The sequence below is a fragment of the Magallana gigas genome, chromosome 7, assembly GCF_963853765.1.
Source record: "Magallana gigas chromosome 7, xbMagGiga1.1, whole genome shotgun sequence".
NCBI classification, from domain to species: domain Eukaryota; kingdom Metazoa; phylum Mollusca; class Bivalvia; order Ostreida; family Ostreidae; genus Magallana; species Magallana gigas.
The window spans coordinates 26681047-26698797 of NC_088859.1; the positions used below are offsets into that span (position 1 = coordinate 26681047).

Consider the following 17751-nt stretch of genomic DNA (forward strand, 5'->3'; position numbering starts at 1 on the left):
GTATTATAGGTAGAAGCATTTGTTGCAAAAATCAAGTACAAAATTCGGCACTGATACAGTGTCAATGAAGCATATATTTTTTCTAGTAAAAAAGATTTCTCTACAAGACATAAGATCAAACTCGTGTCTTGTTGTAATTCTAAATGATGACATTGAATGACATTTTACGTAATTACAACTGCCACCAAGTATATTTTAAAATTACAGCATGATTATGTTGTCTTGACAACTGATTCTTTCACATCCAAACGATGGCTGACAGCAGATCTAGGAAGGTCTGTGTATACGCTGAACACTAGCTAGCCATGTTTTTCATTCTGAACGTCCGTGTTTTACGCACATCCTGTACAAGTCCGTACGGACGAAGATGGTAAACGAGATACTCCATGGCGTACATGTCATTTGGCGTCATGTAATGGAACGATATACTGTAATCGCTGCAGCATCCAAGACCCTGGCGAAGATAAATTTTAAAAATGATCAGCATTATATATATATATATTATATATATATATATATATATATATATATATATATATATATATATATATATATATATATATATATATATATATATATAACACAATCATTTAAAACTGTACATGTATTGAATTTTTAGCACATCCTCGCCATTGTTTGCATCTTCGCTAGGTAAAAGGCCGCACCATATAAAAATGGACGGGGGGGGGGGCAATCGTATTCAACATTAGTTCTCGAAGAGTTTGATACTGAAATAAATGCATATATATGAAACTCAAGGACATGCCAAACTAGAGTCGAAGGTTTAATCTCTGCGAGGTACTAGAAAGAACAATTAATTCACATGAAATGTTTTCACTTGCGGTATCAAAATAAATGTCAACCTGTTTAAAAACAAATTTGAATTTGAAACATTGATGCGCAAAAAAAGGGAATCATTGGCATCGAGTCGGGCAAAGCAAACAAGCAAACAATTATGGTTGTATACTATGGCCAATATATATATACGATCCTCTCCCATCTGGAGCAGAGAGCTATGCTGACTCCGGACCGTGGCTCAAGACGATGGAGGAAACGGTTTTCTAGTGGATTCAAAGCAAATATAAAGAAAGATAATTGTACTGTGGGATCATTTAAATTTATGAGGACTAATTTTCGTGAATATTAAGTTCTTTTACAAGTTCATGTGGACGTTTCTTCGTTGATCCATTCTTATGCAATAAATAATATACATATAGATCAAATTTTATAATTTGTTGACGACTTTAATTTGTTGGAGAGGGAAACCAATTAACAAAATTAAATCACCACGATTATCAATGCATGATTCCATATGAACATGATTTGATCATGATATGACATGATTTTCAATGGATACTCTTTCTCTTGTTTGCTTGTACCTTCTGTGGGTAGTTTGCTGCATTATTGTAAAACCAAGGAGGATAAAATCCTCTTAGGTGTGCAGTGGGATTGAAAGGATGGAATGTCTCTTTGCCATAAATGTCTTGAGAATCTCCCGCCTTAATACCGAGGTTCTCCATGCATATACCAATCTCGGCATCTTCAGCCCCGCCATCTTGCCTACACTTCACGGTACCCGAAAGGCCTTTAGTCACAAAAACTTCCAGACTCTTTCTACTCAGTATATAACCGGCTCCTCCACTGAAATATCCCTGTTTCACAATCACCTTAAACTTGTGTCCGAAATATTCCAAAGAATTCGGATCATGATGAGAGAGGAAATAGCGTAAGTTCTCCACTATTATGTACGTATCATCGTCTGCTTTGAGAAACCAGTCAAACTGGTCTCCATAATGTTCGTAACAATATCGGAAAGCTTGCACAGTCTTGGCAGTCAGATGCTGCCTTCCCTCGGTGGTATTCAGTCCTATAGTTGGGAAAGAAGCGTTCGTTTCGCTGCTGAAGAACAGGGCTTTGTTGCATCGTTTCGCCCATGTGTTTTTCACTGCCGCCGCCTTCTTTTCCAAGTTTTCAGGAGTTGTCATGATCCAGCACAGTATTCGAACTTTACTGGACAGTTCGTTGGCTATTACTTCGTTGATATCTGAAAAATAACATAAAACACTCTAAGTCATGAACGCTGCTTGGGTAGTCTTAATTTAAGTGTATCTCATTTATTTTGTGAACATTTATTTTAACAACCATACTCACTACTTTCTATTACTTTCTGGAATTATAAGTTGTTCATAGGGGGTTTTTTCTCGTATTATTACTGCATGGAATCTACCATAGTATCATTCTGCATTTAATTCAGTTTTAGTGCAGTTTTTTCCCCATGAATTGCTTTATTTTACCCGCTTTTAAATTCACATGGCCATTCAGTTTACACGTAGATTAGCCTTTGGATTTTGCCCCCGTTGGCCATCACAAAAATCTTAACAGCCATTTCATTCACAATACAATGTAGTTTCATTATGGAAAAGTTCGGATGTTTATTTTGAAATTTATCAAAACATTTTCTTATTCATTTCTACTATTTTACCTTTTCTAATGTCTCGAGGTAAAATTCATCACTAAGAGAATTACACGATTAAGAGTTCAAATCGTTGAATTATTTAGTAAAAGTGCATCATATCATACAGTGATTTATGCAAACGATGACATTTCGAATTGAAAGGTAATGACTCCGATTTGTAATGATAATGAAGGAGACAAGCATAAGAGTCTAGCCAGATGATTTATTCAATATTATTGTACAACTTGTCAAGTAACTTCTCAGTTATGTTGGGTTTTTTTTTTATCATTCGAATGTTTAAAAGCTTTGATTATCTTTAAAAATGAAGCAATAAAAAACTAAATCTACAATTAAAAGATAATATAAGTTGAGAATATCAGGAGAAATTTTGTTTTGCATGATTAAACAAACGTAAAATACGTCGTAATTTTGGCCAATTTAAACGCACAATTACGTTATTTACTGTAGTTTACTTATTTCTTTTATGCTCCAAACTACCATTCCGTACATTTGATTAATGAACGTATTTACCAAAGTTCACCCAATTAGTGCGCGTTAAAAATGGATTAAAAGTGCTTGTAGCGCAATTCTTTGAAATTAAACAATACAATGCATACAAAAACGTCTCATGTTTTGAAATTAAGTGGGTGCAAAATCGCGATGAGGGAACTTGTATTATGTCTGCATCACTAATTAGAATTGCTAAATTTTTAATGGTGTAATCAAATGAAGCACAATTAGGTAGTAAATTACCCCTGAAGTCAACCAGATGTGTTTAATTATGAGTCATAAATCAGAAGGTGTTTGAAGATATCACAGAGAAAATGAAATGATAATGAGTGACCACTTTTTCATCCATTATGTAACGATATTAAAGTATTACCTGATCTTCTAAAGCTATCCATTTCAACAACGCCATTCATGTCAATTTCATCTGAAATTATAAAAATTCCTTTTTTATTTCATAAAACTAATTAAGGATTAATAATGTTAATTTTAAAGTTAAAAAAATCAACCTTATAAACCTGCACTGATTAATTTATTACATAAAATATAAAACCTTATTTTCAGAATATCTAATCCAGATATATGATGCATTATTTAGAATACACTATTTTTTTTATTATTCATTAATATGTTAATCGTTAATAAATCCAAGATTATCAAAGGTAGCTGATTTTGTTAAAAGACGAAAGAGGTCAATATTTTATACAGTACATGTTATTTAATTGATATTGGATAATGCAGTTGTATTTTCTTATTAGTTTCATATCCCTTACCTCGTACAAGCCTGGAATATCTATCCAAAAACAAGAAACAAAAGCAGAAAATGAAACATCCCGCCACAAACAATGATCTCTGGAGTCGTCTGGATATGGAAACAGACATCTTCCTGCTTAGAAAAAGCAGGAATGTCAATTCCACATAAATATCTTCTTAGTTTTGCTAATGTCACCGATTCCTTGTTTATTTCCAATACAAATGTCAAGTCCTCTTATAAAAAGTTTTATCAATGTGAAGCTTTTCCAATTTTCCCCCTTGTTTATTTCACGAGACTGGAAACAAATCCGAAAAGATGCGCAAGTTTCAGAAAGCTGTGATGACACCTGACATGAAGGTAGAAGAACGGGCAAAAACCGTGACAAACTGAAAAAATAAGATTAAAAGAAGGAGGTAACGCATGCAAATGTACCACACGGCCTAACGTGCCGATTTCTTCTTCAGTCGTAATGAATTATGATCTAATTATTAATGTCAGTCGACGGATAAACCTCACTCGCTTATGATAATGTTATTTAACCGAACGGTTTGTTTTTGTTCTTTTCATAACTCAAGTCCACCTTTTCTTTAGGATTGATAACGCTTTACGTAAATTGCTGCATCAAATCTTTATTTTTCAGAGCTCGAGTTTACATACCATTTATTAATTGATTATCGTCCAAAGCATCCAGTCTAGTCAAAAAGATGTTATAAAGTGTGTTACTGTATCAGTTTTACAGGCTTCCGATAATAAAAAAAAATCTTTTAATGATAAAATTACCCCCGTACTTCAATAAAAATAATTGTAGTACAGGTGATAATTTTATTAAAAGAAATGTATTAAAAACGTAAGGTACCTCTGAATACCGTTGATGGGATCAGCCAGTTTTATCTCTCCCTCAAGGCATGGCACGGTGAAAGAGCGCATGAAGGATGAGGTCATGGGTTCGAATCTCTATAATTGTGGATAAGGCCAGTTCTGTGTCCAAGGGAGCTGGTACGACAAATACGCATATACTGAGTAAAGTGAAGGTCAAAGTTTCGAATGCATTTTAAAGCCATTTTGGGAGAGTTTGGGGATGACTTTGTAATATCAAATTCATTTGTAAAATGCTGAACATAACTCTTATAAAAAAAATGACAATGATATTCATTTTATTAATTTTTGCACGAAAAAAAAAAGAGATTTAAAGTCATGCATATATTAATATCAGGATGAAATAAAGCGTAGTAGCTTGTATGTATATTCCTTTGTAAGGAAAAGTAGATTTTATTGTAATTTATAAGCATAATGTTAATGAATCAATTCTAAAGACACAGTCCAACATTTCAAGAGCATATTTTTTTTTTTGCTTTTATTTTACATAGACAAAATAAAGGCACATTACATGTGAATAAAATCTTCTTCAGATAAGATTCTATGAACAGATAGAAGTACGTTTTGCGTGATATATATATTCATGGTAGACAAACTGTTGTCATACATTGCTATGGTGCAGAGAGAGAGAGAAAGAGAGAGAGATAAAAGGGACAAACAGAAGTATTTAAGGATGCCAGAAGGTTCAAATTACCTGTTACTATTATGTATACCTTAAAATATTTTTGGGACTATAAACTAAGAAAAAAAAACTAAGGAAAAAAAAAGAATCAAAATATTTCAGCTTTAAAATTTGAAAGTTTCACAAATCTTTATAAAAAGAGAATAATTTTAACAGTTATAGACTTACTTCTGTGGTTCATGTACGTTGATGCGGTATAGCAAACATAGAAGAAAACATAATTCGCGTTGAATTTACAAACATGTAACATCACGTTCAAGCAATTAAAGAATGGAAAAAATACCCCTATTGATATAAATTATCCTTAATTTTTTATCCATTTGATTACATCCATTTTCGCACAGAAATATGCATGTCAAAGCTTCCTTGAAAGTATGAAAAATATAATTTAATTAAAAGATTTAAAAGAAAATCGACAGACTACATATAGTTATTTCACCTATCAAAATATTAATGCAAAATATAACAAAGTTTCTTTAAAAAAAATAATTATCAAACACACGATCCTAAGAAATTTAAGTTATTTTTAATTCTCTTTCTTTGAAAATTTTATTTTTTTTCCTAACAAGCATATCATGATTCAGATCACGTACGGAGACATGCGTTGATTTGTGCATAATTCTATTGCACTAGACGTAGATTTACAATCATATTATGAGGATCCTGTCAGAAAATAAATCAGCGACTCCTAAAAGTTAAGAAATAGGATTAAAATTCTGTAAAATATCACACTTTTCTTGTTTAACAAATATGATATTAAATGACACGCGTTTGTAAATTTTTGTAGGTTGTCACCATTTCCTTCCATAAATAATCTTACTTTTTAAAATGTCAAAACTTGCAAATATCATGAATCAAAATGAATAATATGAATCTCAGTATAAATTCGCCTAAAATGGTTTTTCTTAGTAATTATTTTTTTCATATTTTTTCAAACAAGATATTCTGTCTATGAAAGTTTATATGAAATGCATCAATAATTGATTTGATGTGGACATTTTTTTATTTCAGTTTTATTACAATATTATGATTGGCAAAAATTCCAGGAATGCTAACGACAAGGTAAAATATGAGGAATTTATTTAGCACATGCATATATACATGTATGCACATAACCATACATGTAGTATAAAAACAACAAACAACAACAACATTAATTTTTAGATAAATTCATTTAAATGCTAGTAGTTATTAATAAATATCATTAGAGTTAACACTGTGCTTAATTAACAGTAAAAAATTAGATTTGTTTAAAAAATTGTACATGACGCGTTTTGACAAAACCTGTAATATGTTTAAATGCAATACACGTAGCTGTATGTTAGTGTCTCGTTGATTTGTGAGTTTCATGATTTAGAAGGAGTGATAAAGCAGTCAACGGACAGACATTTCCAAGATACCACATTTGTCACTCAGGACAAAGTTTTTGCTGCTATTGTTGCTTGTTTTCTTCGTAACATGAAAAAATGGTCATAAATGCATATATAACCTTTTTCTGATTTAAGAAATAAGTCATTCAATTTTTAGATTTCAGTCTGTTTACCATAACAGGCAATATAAACATATATTCAGCGTGGTTAAAAATGATGTTTGGAACCCCCACCACACCATACCTCTACCCCCCCCCCCACCCCCCCACCCCCCCCCCCCCAAAAAAAGGGGGGGGGGTCATTGAATGTTACAAAAGAAAAAGAGATTCAATTCATATCGGTTTTAAAAGAAAATTGTCACAAATCATTGGGTATTTTGTCGTACCAAAACAAAGTGCGCCAAACCAAACGCGACAAGCATTATGACGTCATTTTGATGAGGCTTTTGATATGTTCAACAACCAAAATATAAATTTGAGTTTTGAAACTGTGATTATTTTTGATACACATTATCCTAAAGTACAAGGTATGTAAAATATGTAGCCTACGAATATCTTCGGTATCCATGGTACGACGTCGTTATGGGTAACGTCATCACTGTAGGTATATATATTCGTTGCGTTGTGGTTTCCGCGTTAGTTACTGAATTTGATCGGTGGCAATCAGACGTGTATTCACACAGAGCGCAAAAATCAGAGAAAATCACTATGAAAAGAGAGGGATCATCCGAAAGAAAGAGCTACAGCTCGTCAAAGAGGGTAAAGGCTCTCAAGATCTAAGATTATTTGTTTACAAAAGCATTCTTTAAATGACTGGCGAGCGATTTTCTATATTTCTGTCTAATGAAGAAGAGGGTCGCCATGATGGATTTTTCAAGTGGTTTATTTTTTCAAGTTTCGAGAATATGTCTTCATACTATATTAATAAAAGAATAATAATACAAATACTCATAATATCAATTTAATTATATAAAAGAAAACCAAATAAAAAAAATAGATAAATAAAAGAAAAGAAAAAAATGTCCGCATCGGAGTAGGGAGCCGGAGGTTAGGTTTCTGATGTTGCATATTTTTCATAATGTATAAATATGTCTGATTTCTAATTAAAATACATATTTACTTGTTAGATAAACAATTTGAAATACTTGCTATACAGCTTTCTATAATTATATGATATTTACAAACTTTTATAAATTTCTATATATTATTCAGCGCTGCATCGATGCCTCGTCTAATCGTGAGAGCGAGAGTCATTGGTACAATGTGTTGCTGGAACTCCACATCAAATCTAGTGTAAGTCAGATTTATTATATAACATCATAAAATATATTGTTGTTGAAATTGAACCACCTATTAATAACACCTCGAACTTGTAACAAGCTTTACTTGAAAAAGGAAAAATGTATGTCTTTTAGTGGTAACAATGCAAATTCGGGGGGGGGGGGGGGGGGGGGGGGGGAGGTGTCCCCCTTTCTTCTATCACTCAGAGGAATTATTTAGGTCTATGGTGAATATATTCATAAGGACAGAATCATGGGTTTTTTTAAGTTTGACAATTATCACTCTGGTTGTAGGGCAAAAACAATTGTTATTAAACTTCAACTTGATTATTTTTGGATCTTGGTTTCACTTCCATCTTTATTGTCCTCTCACTCCTTTATATTTGATTCAATCTTTCTATCCCAGACCTGTTTCATTCTTTCACTCTGAGCTTTATTGTGTCCTACAGCAAAAGCCATCTTTTGTCTCCTTCCGTCATGCATGGAAAGAGCACATGAATGACTATGTAAGACATTCTGAGATTTGTGATCATTTCTTGACATGATTGTATACACTATAAGTAATCATGTATACATTAAGTAATCATGTATACACTAAGTAATCATGTATACACTAAGTAATCATGATCAAATCCTGCAGATCTCTGTAGACCTTTCTCTCCTTTACTACTGTCATACATTATTTGGTTGTTGGAGGATTTTGATTATTATAGCAACATAAAAATGAAAAAATGCAGTGTTAAAAAAATATTTCTCTATATCATTTGGTTTTGGTTTACAATACAAACTGACAAGTGCAATCAATAAGTCGGAAGATCGCAGGGAATTGCCTACAGTCCCGCAACCCACCCACACAGTAAGTAATAAATAATGTAGTATGAAATACATAGATATGTAACAGTAGATGTGTGTGTTCATAGTTGTTTAAGCTTGGATATAAAGTCTACTTTGAAAAGAGAGCATTTCAAAAATCTATAGAGTAAAAATGCAAATGGAGAAGTATCAGGGACAATCAATTTTATTTTGTAACAAGTGTAATTCATTGAAACTGTTAAGTTTATAATTGGTTTCTAGACTATAGAGAAGAAAACTGGCCCCGGGGCCATAAAACTTAGACGAGCTCACTTTTGATCTCAGTCTCACTTTTCCACTATATAATCCTTTTGTAAAAGTGAGACTTAGATCATAAGTAAGCTCGTCTAAGTTTTATGGCCCTGGGGCCTGACTTCACAGTAGTGTGAATTTGTTGTAACCATATTCACTGCAACCATGTTTGACTGAAGTGAGAAGTTTAATTAATTGAATGATATTCATTCTACCCATATTACTCTTATCTTACAACAGATTGAGTGGCTGGCTCGCACCAGTTTCAGACATCGCCCCTTGCACCTCAATGTTCCGCAACAAAGAAAGCACAAGGTTGCTAAGAGACAAGTGCAGCATTCTCAACTTGACACCTCCTTCCTTGTCTATTAAAGAAGGAACTCTTGTGTGTAAGTACAGGTGCACTAATGTTGGGTTTGATAACATTGACTGCAAACTCGAAAACAGGGAGTTCACCATTGAGTATAAATTTACACAGTTATAAATCACCAGTACATCATTTTCATAGTGCAGAAATGAGTTTTGAGGTAGTTGTTTAAGGAATAAGGAATCATTCTTGGAGTATTATGAGGTGATAATTTCGGTCGGGGCGTGATCAAAACCAATAAAGCCCAAAGGGCTTTATGATAGATTTGATCACGCCCCAACCGAAATTATCACCTCATAATACTCCAAGAGTGACATGTCTACTTTTGTAGTCTCCCTGTCTGTGCTCCAAGCTCCCAGAGTATTCACCTACTAGTACTTCTCGGTTAGACCATTATATTATCATAACTTGTAGTTTCTATATATTTTCATTTACTGGTACTTATTTACAATTTTTTTTTTGGGGGGGGGTATTACTGGTACTTATTTACAATTTTTTTTTTTGGGGGGGGGCATACACCAACACTTTATTCTTTATACCTATGTTTTATTGAAAATATTCTGATATAGGAATGCTACTGGCTGGCTATTTTTGAAGCTTTCTGAATAGTACCTTTTTTTTACTTTGACCATGAATGATTTGCATGTAATAAAAGAAAAAAAGTATGCCTCAGAATTTTGTCATTCACATTGCATGGTTACTTACCGTTAAAAAAAGGTTTCTTTATCGCTAAACTGGAACTTCTATGCAAGGAATAAATAGCTCAAAACTGTTTTACAAATATTAATGTTGGGAATCGAATAGATATTAGATTCCTGAGCAAGAGAATGCTCGTTCGAAAACAGAAACAGAAGATTTTAGATCAATTGAGAAGAAATATGAAACCTGTATCTTCTGTATGGCCACTCAAATACATTCATGATTTACATATTGGTACAAGTACACCACACAGAATTCAACTTGCCCCATGTTAAACATTTTTTAGCCACCAGAACCCCTTATATATAGGGGTTGTGAATTTCTCAATTTTGGTAAAGAACCCTTTGCTCATCCTAACTATGCATTTGGTTTGTTTGCTAGTTGTCAAGGGGTAGAAAATAAGATTTTGTAAACATGATGCATTTTAACTGTACTAATAAACTTGCCAAGCATTAAAAAAAACTGTGTTACTAAGGAGATGAAAAGTTTCTACTCAAAATCAAATTTTTAGTACACAAAATAAGAGGAGAAATTTTTAAAAGAAATTAATGATAATTATACTGGCTTTCAATGACCTTGCTTATCATAATTGTCATAATCGTGCTTTAATTAATTTGTCTGCTGGATGCTTAGGAATAGAGTCGATTTTTCGAAAAATCGTATTCATTAAAGGTTATCGTTGTTACCCAACATTTATAGGGCTGTAAGGGTATGTATTTTTTCCTTTCTTCTGACAATTTTGCATAATGCACTTTATTAAAATTGTCTAATTATTTCAGAAAAAAAAAATGAAAATGTTTAAAAGTTTACGACAGATTTACGACTACTGACGATCAACAAATTCAAAAAATAACTCGTATAAAACAGGTCACTAGTATAAATGACAATAGCAACTAAGAATGAGTGCATTGAGAGAGAGAGAGAGAGAGAGAGAGAGAGAGAGAGAGAGAGAGAGAGAGAGAGAATTGTTGCTGAGCATTTCGCATTTTTGTTAAAAAAAATTACCATTATGTATACATAATCTTGCCGTTTGAATTAATCTCCATACCAACAAAAGTGTTTAAGAAATTTCCCTGATAATGTATGATATAATATACTGACACAGTATTGGCGATTGGACGCAGAGGTACTTGTGTAAAAGATTTAATGATGAAGTATAATTACATGAATTAACATGATATACATAATCCAAAGCATGAAAGATAATGTCAGCCATTACAAATGTCCATAGGTTATGGAGAAAATGTGATTTGATTTCACATGTTTTAAACATTGATTTAAAAAAGTTTCTGTGATTTTCATAGTTTCATAATTTGTTTATAAACAAAATTATGAAACTATTTATCATTAATGATAGGGCTTAACAATTATGTGTCATTTTGTTTAAATTTCCAAGTGCTTTTTGAGAGAACTACTGTTTTGAAATTTAAATGATCATCTTCGTGACAAAACAATCGTTTCCATCCTTGCTTTTGTCAGTTACGGCAGTTCAGCGGTCTAAATATTAATAAGTTAATTGTAGGCCCCTTTCTACAGGTCAGTGGAGTCGGAGCTTGGAACAAAACGACCAAAAGAAAAACTGAATTACTTTTTTTTTTTTTTTTTAAATAAAAGCATTTTAACACTATGCCAAAGACGGTCTAAAAAAAGAGAGGAAAAAGTTGATAGTTTAAACTGTCTTTTAATCAGACATGAAAAGGTATTGGCCAATATGATACCCCCCCCCCCTTCTCATTAAAAAAAAAAAAACTTTAGAAAGCAATAAAAAATAATAATTTAAAAATATAATCAAAAAAGAAAATAATAACAAAAGATATTATTGACAAACCAGGTCATTTTCCCGTCTTCATTTAAAAAGATCTCACTCCACTTAATTAAATGTAAGCACAAGGAGATAATACTTACATACATCTATCTAATAATAAATATAACAACCCAGAATACCGAGTGATTGAGATTTCGTTAAGAGTTGTTCAGACAAGGAAATAATGTTATTTAAAGAAGTTTTTCTCCGTACTGTTAATATGGCATTAAAGTGGTTGTTGACTTGTGGCATCTCTTTAGATGGGATATAGAAAGATGTGTAATTTTTAGACCATATTGGTGAATTGATCGATTGGAATTCATCCTCATCCCGTCGCTGAAACATCATACACCTTTTCTTCGACGTCTTCCCAAATCAAGGGTTTCTGATTTGTGAGTAACGGATCGAATCAAAAACACTTAACTTGTGAAGATGTTTCTCTAGTTGTCTCTCTCCAATGTTTTGAGAACTTGTTTACTTATAATAAATAATAATTAAAAAGTGGCATAGTTTGGTAAATCTTTAATACCATCACTGTTTCGTTCTCTCATAATACATGTAGTTATAAGAGATTTAAAAATATTTCAAGTGAATTTTCAAATAATTCTTAGAACACATACGCATGACTAATAACATTAAATCATTAATTTTTGATAAGAAGAGATAAACAGCGTGCATGCTTTCATGCAACAATTCACTCTTTTTGTTTCAAATTTCGATAAAAAAAAATTAAAAAGCAAAACTACACAGTAGTAAATATATCAATTTGGTTTAGCTAATTCTAATAAAAGGAGTTGCACAAATTCAAACTACAAAAACATTCTTGCTTTTAAATTATTCTATATTATTAAATTATATTTTAAATATTCTGTCAAAGAACAGCAAAAAAAACCAAGCAAATATTATAAGACATAAATTTTGCACTACGGCTCTGTCTTTAATAAAGGAACACAATGAAAGTTGTGATAAACCCTACTACTTTAGATGCAATAGTCATTAGCAAATACTACCGTAGAAAATTGAGATTACCTTCATTATGGCATTGCCCGCATTTGCCGAGTGGCAAATAATTATAGAACACGTGACCTAGAGCCAAAAAAAAATATTATAAAAGTCGACATGGGAAAAGATATATGGACAAACCAACAATACCAGTGTTTCGTGTTTCTTTATTGTTGAACACTTGACTTTAAGTACTAGTAAATCATTTCTGGGGCATCAACAGAATATTCATGGGTTTATTTGCTGATAATAATTGCAATGTTTGTTGAAAATAATTGAAGCGGCATCTACACCAACAAAGGTCTTTATCATTAATTAGTACTATTTATGTAACTTGCGGCTTGATTTAGCAAAATGGACTTTGCGTGTGAAGATTTGGGAATGATATACTGTCAGCACTATTGCAGGAGCACGCAGTTTTTTGTTTTTTTTTACATCTTGCATTGCTCGAGATTTCTAATGTCTTTTAAGAATAGGGGAATGATGCATTGCATTTGCATTGTCCAAAGAATACAGAAGTCTGATTCGAAAATAAGATTCATTATGAAAAAGAATAAATCTTAAATTAATTTCTTTAAGTGACGAAAGTTTGTTAACCTTAAGCTGGATAAAAACGAAAATTCTGAAACTTTCACCTTTAGCATATTCTTCTCTCCCCCCCCCCCCCTCATTTTTCGCCATTATGTTTGGGTCAGTGTACAAGAATGCTAAACATTGTCTTCTAGCCAGTAAAAATGTTATTTATTGCATAACTTGTCACACGATCCTTTTCAAGCGCTCTGTGACATTAAAAAATGTTGGGCCATTATTTTTGGTTAGTAGTATAGAAGTTGTACAATTTTTACAAAACGCTTTGAACAGCTTATGATAGAGATATCCAAAATATACCCAAATATTTTATAAACAACATACATACACAATATCTTTGATCTCAAACAGGGTTTCTCGGTACGTTCGATTTTGAATCAATAGGCAATAGCGTACCTAAACTTTACTATAAAACAGTTTTTAGGAATAAAATACCTTTGGAAACAAAAATTGAACAATACTTACAATTTAGATTTTTTTGTTACTTGTCATGATGGTGTAATTGATTGGCAAGTTATTCTGAATAAGAAATTTACTCTCTCAAATTAAGAAATTTCAAAATATACAATGACAGGCTGTGATTGATCTTCTGTTCAAATTGAAAGTTAATGTATTTTTTGGCAACAATGCAGCAGAAATGTTTTATTTTCTTTCCTGGATTTTGATTGATGACTCAATTATTCAATAAGGCGACAAAAAATCAAGAGAGCATTTGGCCAAAAAAGTCAAATTTTATTCAAATACGGCAGTAAAAAACAAATTACGGATTAATTAAGAGCAAGATATATAGACATAAAAAAAGTTATCAATGATCATTTTAAACGAATATAAATGGAAAACTTTTTGTTAAGTCTTAACATTGATTTATATCTTTATTTTTTTTTAAATTTTAACACAAGTGATATTTCATAAAATAAAAAAACCGAATAAAGTTTGAATAGTTGAATACAAATGGAATAATATATATCTAGTTAAATTGAAATTTTGATAGTAAATTCCCAGAAGATAAATAAATTGTGTGAAAATCTCAAATGATGTAAAACAATGTTTTCAATGCAAGCCACGTACGAGACTCAACAGTCAGCCATAACTTAAATATTTTGGGAGACAAAACAAATTTTGGCAGACAATTTACTTGGTAGATGCTGTCATTTTACACCAAAATATATGGTTTTGTTCCATAAATCTACTGGGGAAACACCTCCGTGAAAAATGAATATGCACTTCTCTCATGCAGTTGTACTATCTAAACAAAAACGTGAAAAGTGTTACCTGAAGAAATCTTCAGATATAAATCTTGCGATTATTTTTGACACGATACTCTGGAATAAGTGAAAATAAATGATTATTAAAATTGGATACCTAAATTCATTTAAAATAATGTGCTTCCTTGTTGTCTTTTACATATATAACGGTCGTGGTTAGGAGGTTAAGATAAAATTAAAGAATTTTTAATTATACAGTATGTAACATAGATGAAGAGGTCAGCATGTCTTGCATTCTAAAATGAATCCAGGAGTATTTTTTTAATAGAGACATAGGAAAAGTACTCACTGAATTAATGTATTTATGTATGGTACTAGTATCTATTGGATTTTCTTCATTTTTTTCAAGTACTATGCCAATTGTACAAAGCACAAACTTTGAACTGTGCGACAAAATGAAAAAGAATGCACGAATGCAAAATATATTTTACGCAACAAATATCAATTTAAAAAAGACATGACCATTTCCCACCATGTCAGTATTGAATGATTCTAACAGTGACCCAAAAAATCAAATGCATAAAAGAGACAAAAGTCTCCTTTCTGCTATACATGTATGTAAAGTGTTTTTTTTTCTAAGTTTTATGGAGTGTGGTACGCCTTTTACAAAGCACCTTAAAAATTACGCACTATGATTTTTTTTTCCAATTTGCGTGACTTTTGGGATCAAGTCAACACACTTTGTAAAAAAAAAACAACACATTTTTTCAAATAGAGTTATAGTTAGCGTTAATGTTAACAAACTGCTGTAAAAAAAAAGTGCGTTACCAAATACGCCACATCTACCCTTTGTAGTTAATCATGATAAGATATTTGGATATTGGATATTTCACGTGAAGGTGGTTCTTTATTATATTATATCGTGGTTAATAATATTCATATGACGGTTCTGCTGGTTTATGCTGTACATGGTTAATTCATATGATTATTGGTACTTTATTCTGTTAAATTGTGATTATTTTTATAAGAAGATAATGCTTTTTGTGCTGTAGTTATTCCAACTGCCAGGATACTTTATTATATCATTATGTGGTTATTACATGTAAAAGTGCGTTGTCATGTTAATATGTTTTTTTTCGTGTTTTGTTGTAGTTTAATCAAGTGAAGTTAGAGCTATTTTATGTAAATGTGCTTTTTCATGATATGATGGTGGTCACTCGGAAGCGCTTATACTCTCCTAAATCTTACATTAAAATCTCTTTACAAATATTCCACTTTTATAATTAATTATAAGACAAACAACAGTTATGGTGTATGTGAAGTCCAGAAGGTGTAAAATTGTACAAATGATAAATCATGTTTTATACCGTTTTGACACATCAAACTGACAGTGTGTTGTAGAACATGGATATAATTTGTATGCATTATTTAAAATATTGCATCCAGTTCTCTTGCAATTTTCCGAAATGTCTGTAAAAGTCTTTTGGTTTATATATCAAAGTCTCTATTAACTTACAATAGACTTCCTGTCCATACCTATTAAATGAGGGCCGTACGTGTGTTCGGTTTAATGAATTTGTCGTCACCTGTCAGTATTTAAACACAATAACTTGTTGTGGTGTTATCTCATTTATTTTCATCCTTGTTTTTCTGAATGACAGATATTTTCATCTAGACTGTCTATAATGATATAATTGCATACGCAACGAAAACCTGTCCTGCAAGAATCCACAGAAAAAGAGAATGAAATGCAGTAGCAGTAGTTAGTAAGATAGATTATTTAAAAAAACATTTTTAATAGGTTTTCGTTTAGAGAAAAATGTGAATGTCTTTAAAGTCATAGTTTACCCCTCAGCCCTCCCCCAAATTCTTCTTTCAAGTTTTTCGTCATAATTTTTTTCGATCATAGTCTTTGCTATCATTCATGTTTTTAACTATTGTAGCTTATAATTGCTGTCACGTTATATCTTGCGGGGAAAATGATTATTACATAAATGGTAGCTACATGTAATTCGTTGAACAATAACTGTTAAATTAAAGAGATAGAGGACAAAGGATCAGTAAATCTAAAACGCCTATTCGAAAATCCATGATACAATAATAGTGTATTTATATGAATAAGGCGTGCTAATGTAAATTTGGCCTCCAGATGCGACCGTCATCTCTATCCATATTAGGAAACATTTGAAATAAAAATAATTGATTTTATCTCGTTTTTATCATATAATTCTTTCTGACCCGTGATCACCACGCACGTGGCTGTACAGAAAAAAGACTAGAGCAAAAGTAGAGACCAAGAAAATTTGATAAACAGGACATTTGTTGTTTTTTGTTGAATATGAAATTTATTTACCGAGGGTAGATAATTTTTAAATATTTGTGCTTTCCAATTGTTTAAACAAAAAGTCATGTTCAATTTATCATTTAAATTTCATATTCAGCAACAAAATTTTGTTTGGGTTATACATAAGAAACACGATTGTGCGCAAATTTATTACATGGTAACACCAGACATGACATAATTTTATCATAAGGTTACTAGAACGATACAATAAGTACTATTGTGTTTCTTTATAAGTGCTTTTTGCTCTGCCTCATTAGATAACATTATCGTTAATTTATCGATTAACTGTTATCAATTGTTTTTTTTTAAACAGAAAGAGGTTAGTTAATTTCCGTCCCTTTCATTTCAGTAATTTTCATTTTTTTTTTGTGTATTTCACCAGCAAATTTCGCATAAAAAGTGATTCAGATTATCATTTATTTTTTGCTATCAAGGTTTTCATTCCAGACATTTTTTTATCAAAAAAAGGTTAGGTTTATAATGTTTTATCAGTGCAGTGGTTTGTGGATCTGATTTCATTTTTTTTTGTTTAAACATCTGCAAATGTACATGTAAATAATACAATTTCGTGACTTATGATTCTCAATTTATTCAGAAATATTAAGCATTTCATTAAAAAAATCTTCACTTTGAAAGTTGCCTTTTAAAGATTTCTTTAGTCATTTACTACTTTTCTTAATAATTAAAATCTTTTTTTTTTATAAATGCAATAAGT

At 31.6% G+C, this 17751-nt stretch overlaps 2 protein-coding genes across 3 annotated transcripts in view; one reads left to right on the top strand and one right to left on the bottom strand.

Annotated features, from left to right (window-relative positions):
* On the bottom strand, positions 1–12983 carry LOC105335070 (glycoprotein-N-acetylgalactosamine 3-beta-galactosyltransferase 1). 2 transcript variants are annotated; one of them, XM_011438746.4, is made up of 6 exons: positions 12927–12983; positions 4573–4709; positions 3736–4102; positions 3339–3389; positions 1380–2044; positions 1–454 (listed from the first exon to the last, which is right to left on the bottom strand). In XM_011438746.4, exons 3-6 carry the CDS (start codon positions 3842–3844, stop codon positions 296–298), a joined length of 984 nt encoding a protein of 327 aa, XP_011437048.3. In that variant the 5' UTR covers positions 3845–4102; positions 4573–4709; positions 12927–12983; the 3' UTR covers positions 1–295. The 2 variants fall into 2 exon arrangements, with proteins under 2 accessions (XP_011437048.3, XP_065922643.1); XM_066066571.1 differs by lacking the exons at positions 4573–4709; positions 12927–12983 and adding an exon at positions 4374–4480.
* LOC105343374 (glycoprotein-N-acetylgalactosamine 3-beta-galactosyltransferase 1) overlaps positions 8700–17751 on the top strand; it is a 22518-nt gene continuing 13466 nt past the window's right edge. Inside the window, exons 1-2 of the mRNA XM_034456368.2 lie at positions 8700–8779; positions 9268–9416. The gene's annotated coding sequence lies outside the window, so the exon portion shown is untranslated. The remainder of the gene's footprint in view (positions 8780–9267; positions 9417–17751) is intronic.

Excerpts from the sequence above, each read along its gene's own strand:
- LOC105335070 (XM_011438746.4), bottom strand. The coding sequence starts at position 3,844 with ATGTCTGTTTCCATATCCAGACGACTCCAGAGATCATTGTTTGTGGCG. Across the intron at positions 2,045-3,338 it reads GGATAGCTTTAGAAGATCAG|ATATCAACGAAGTAATAGCC; the intron begins GTAATACTTTAA and ends GTTATTTTTCAG. Across the intron at positions 455-1,379 it reads CAGCAAACTACCCACAGAAG|GGTCTTGGATGCTGCAGCGA; the intron begins GTACAAGCAAAC and ends TATCTTCGCCAG.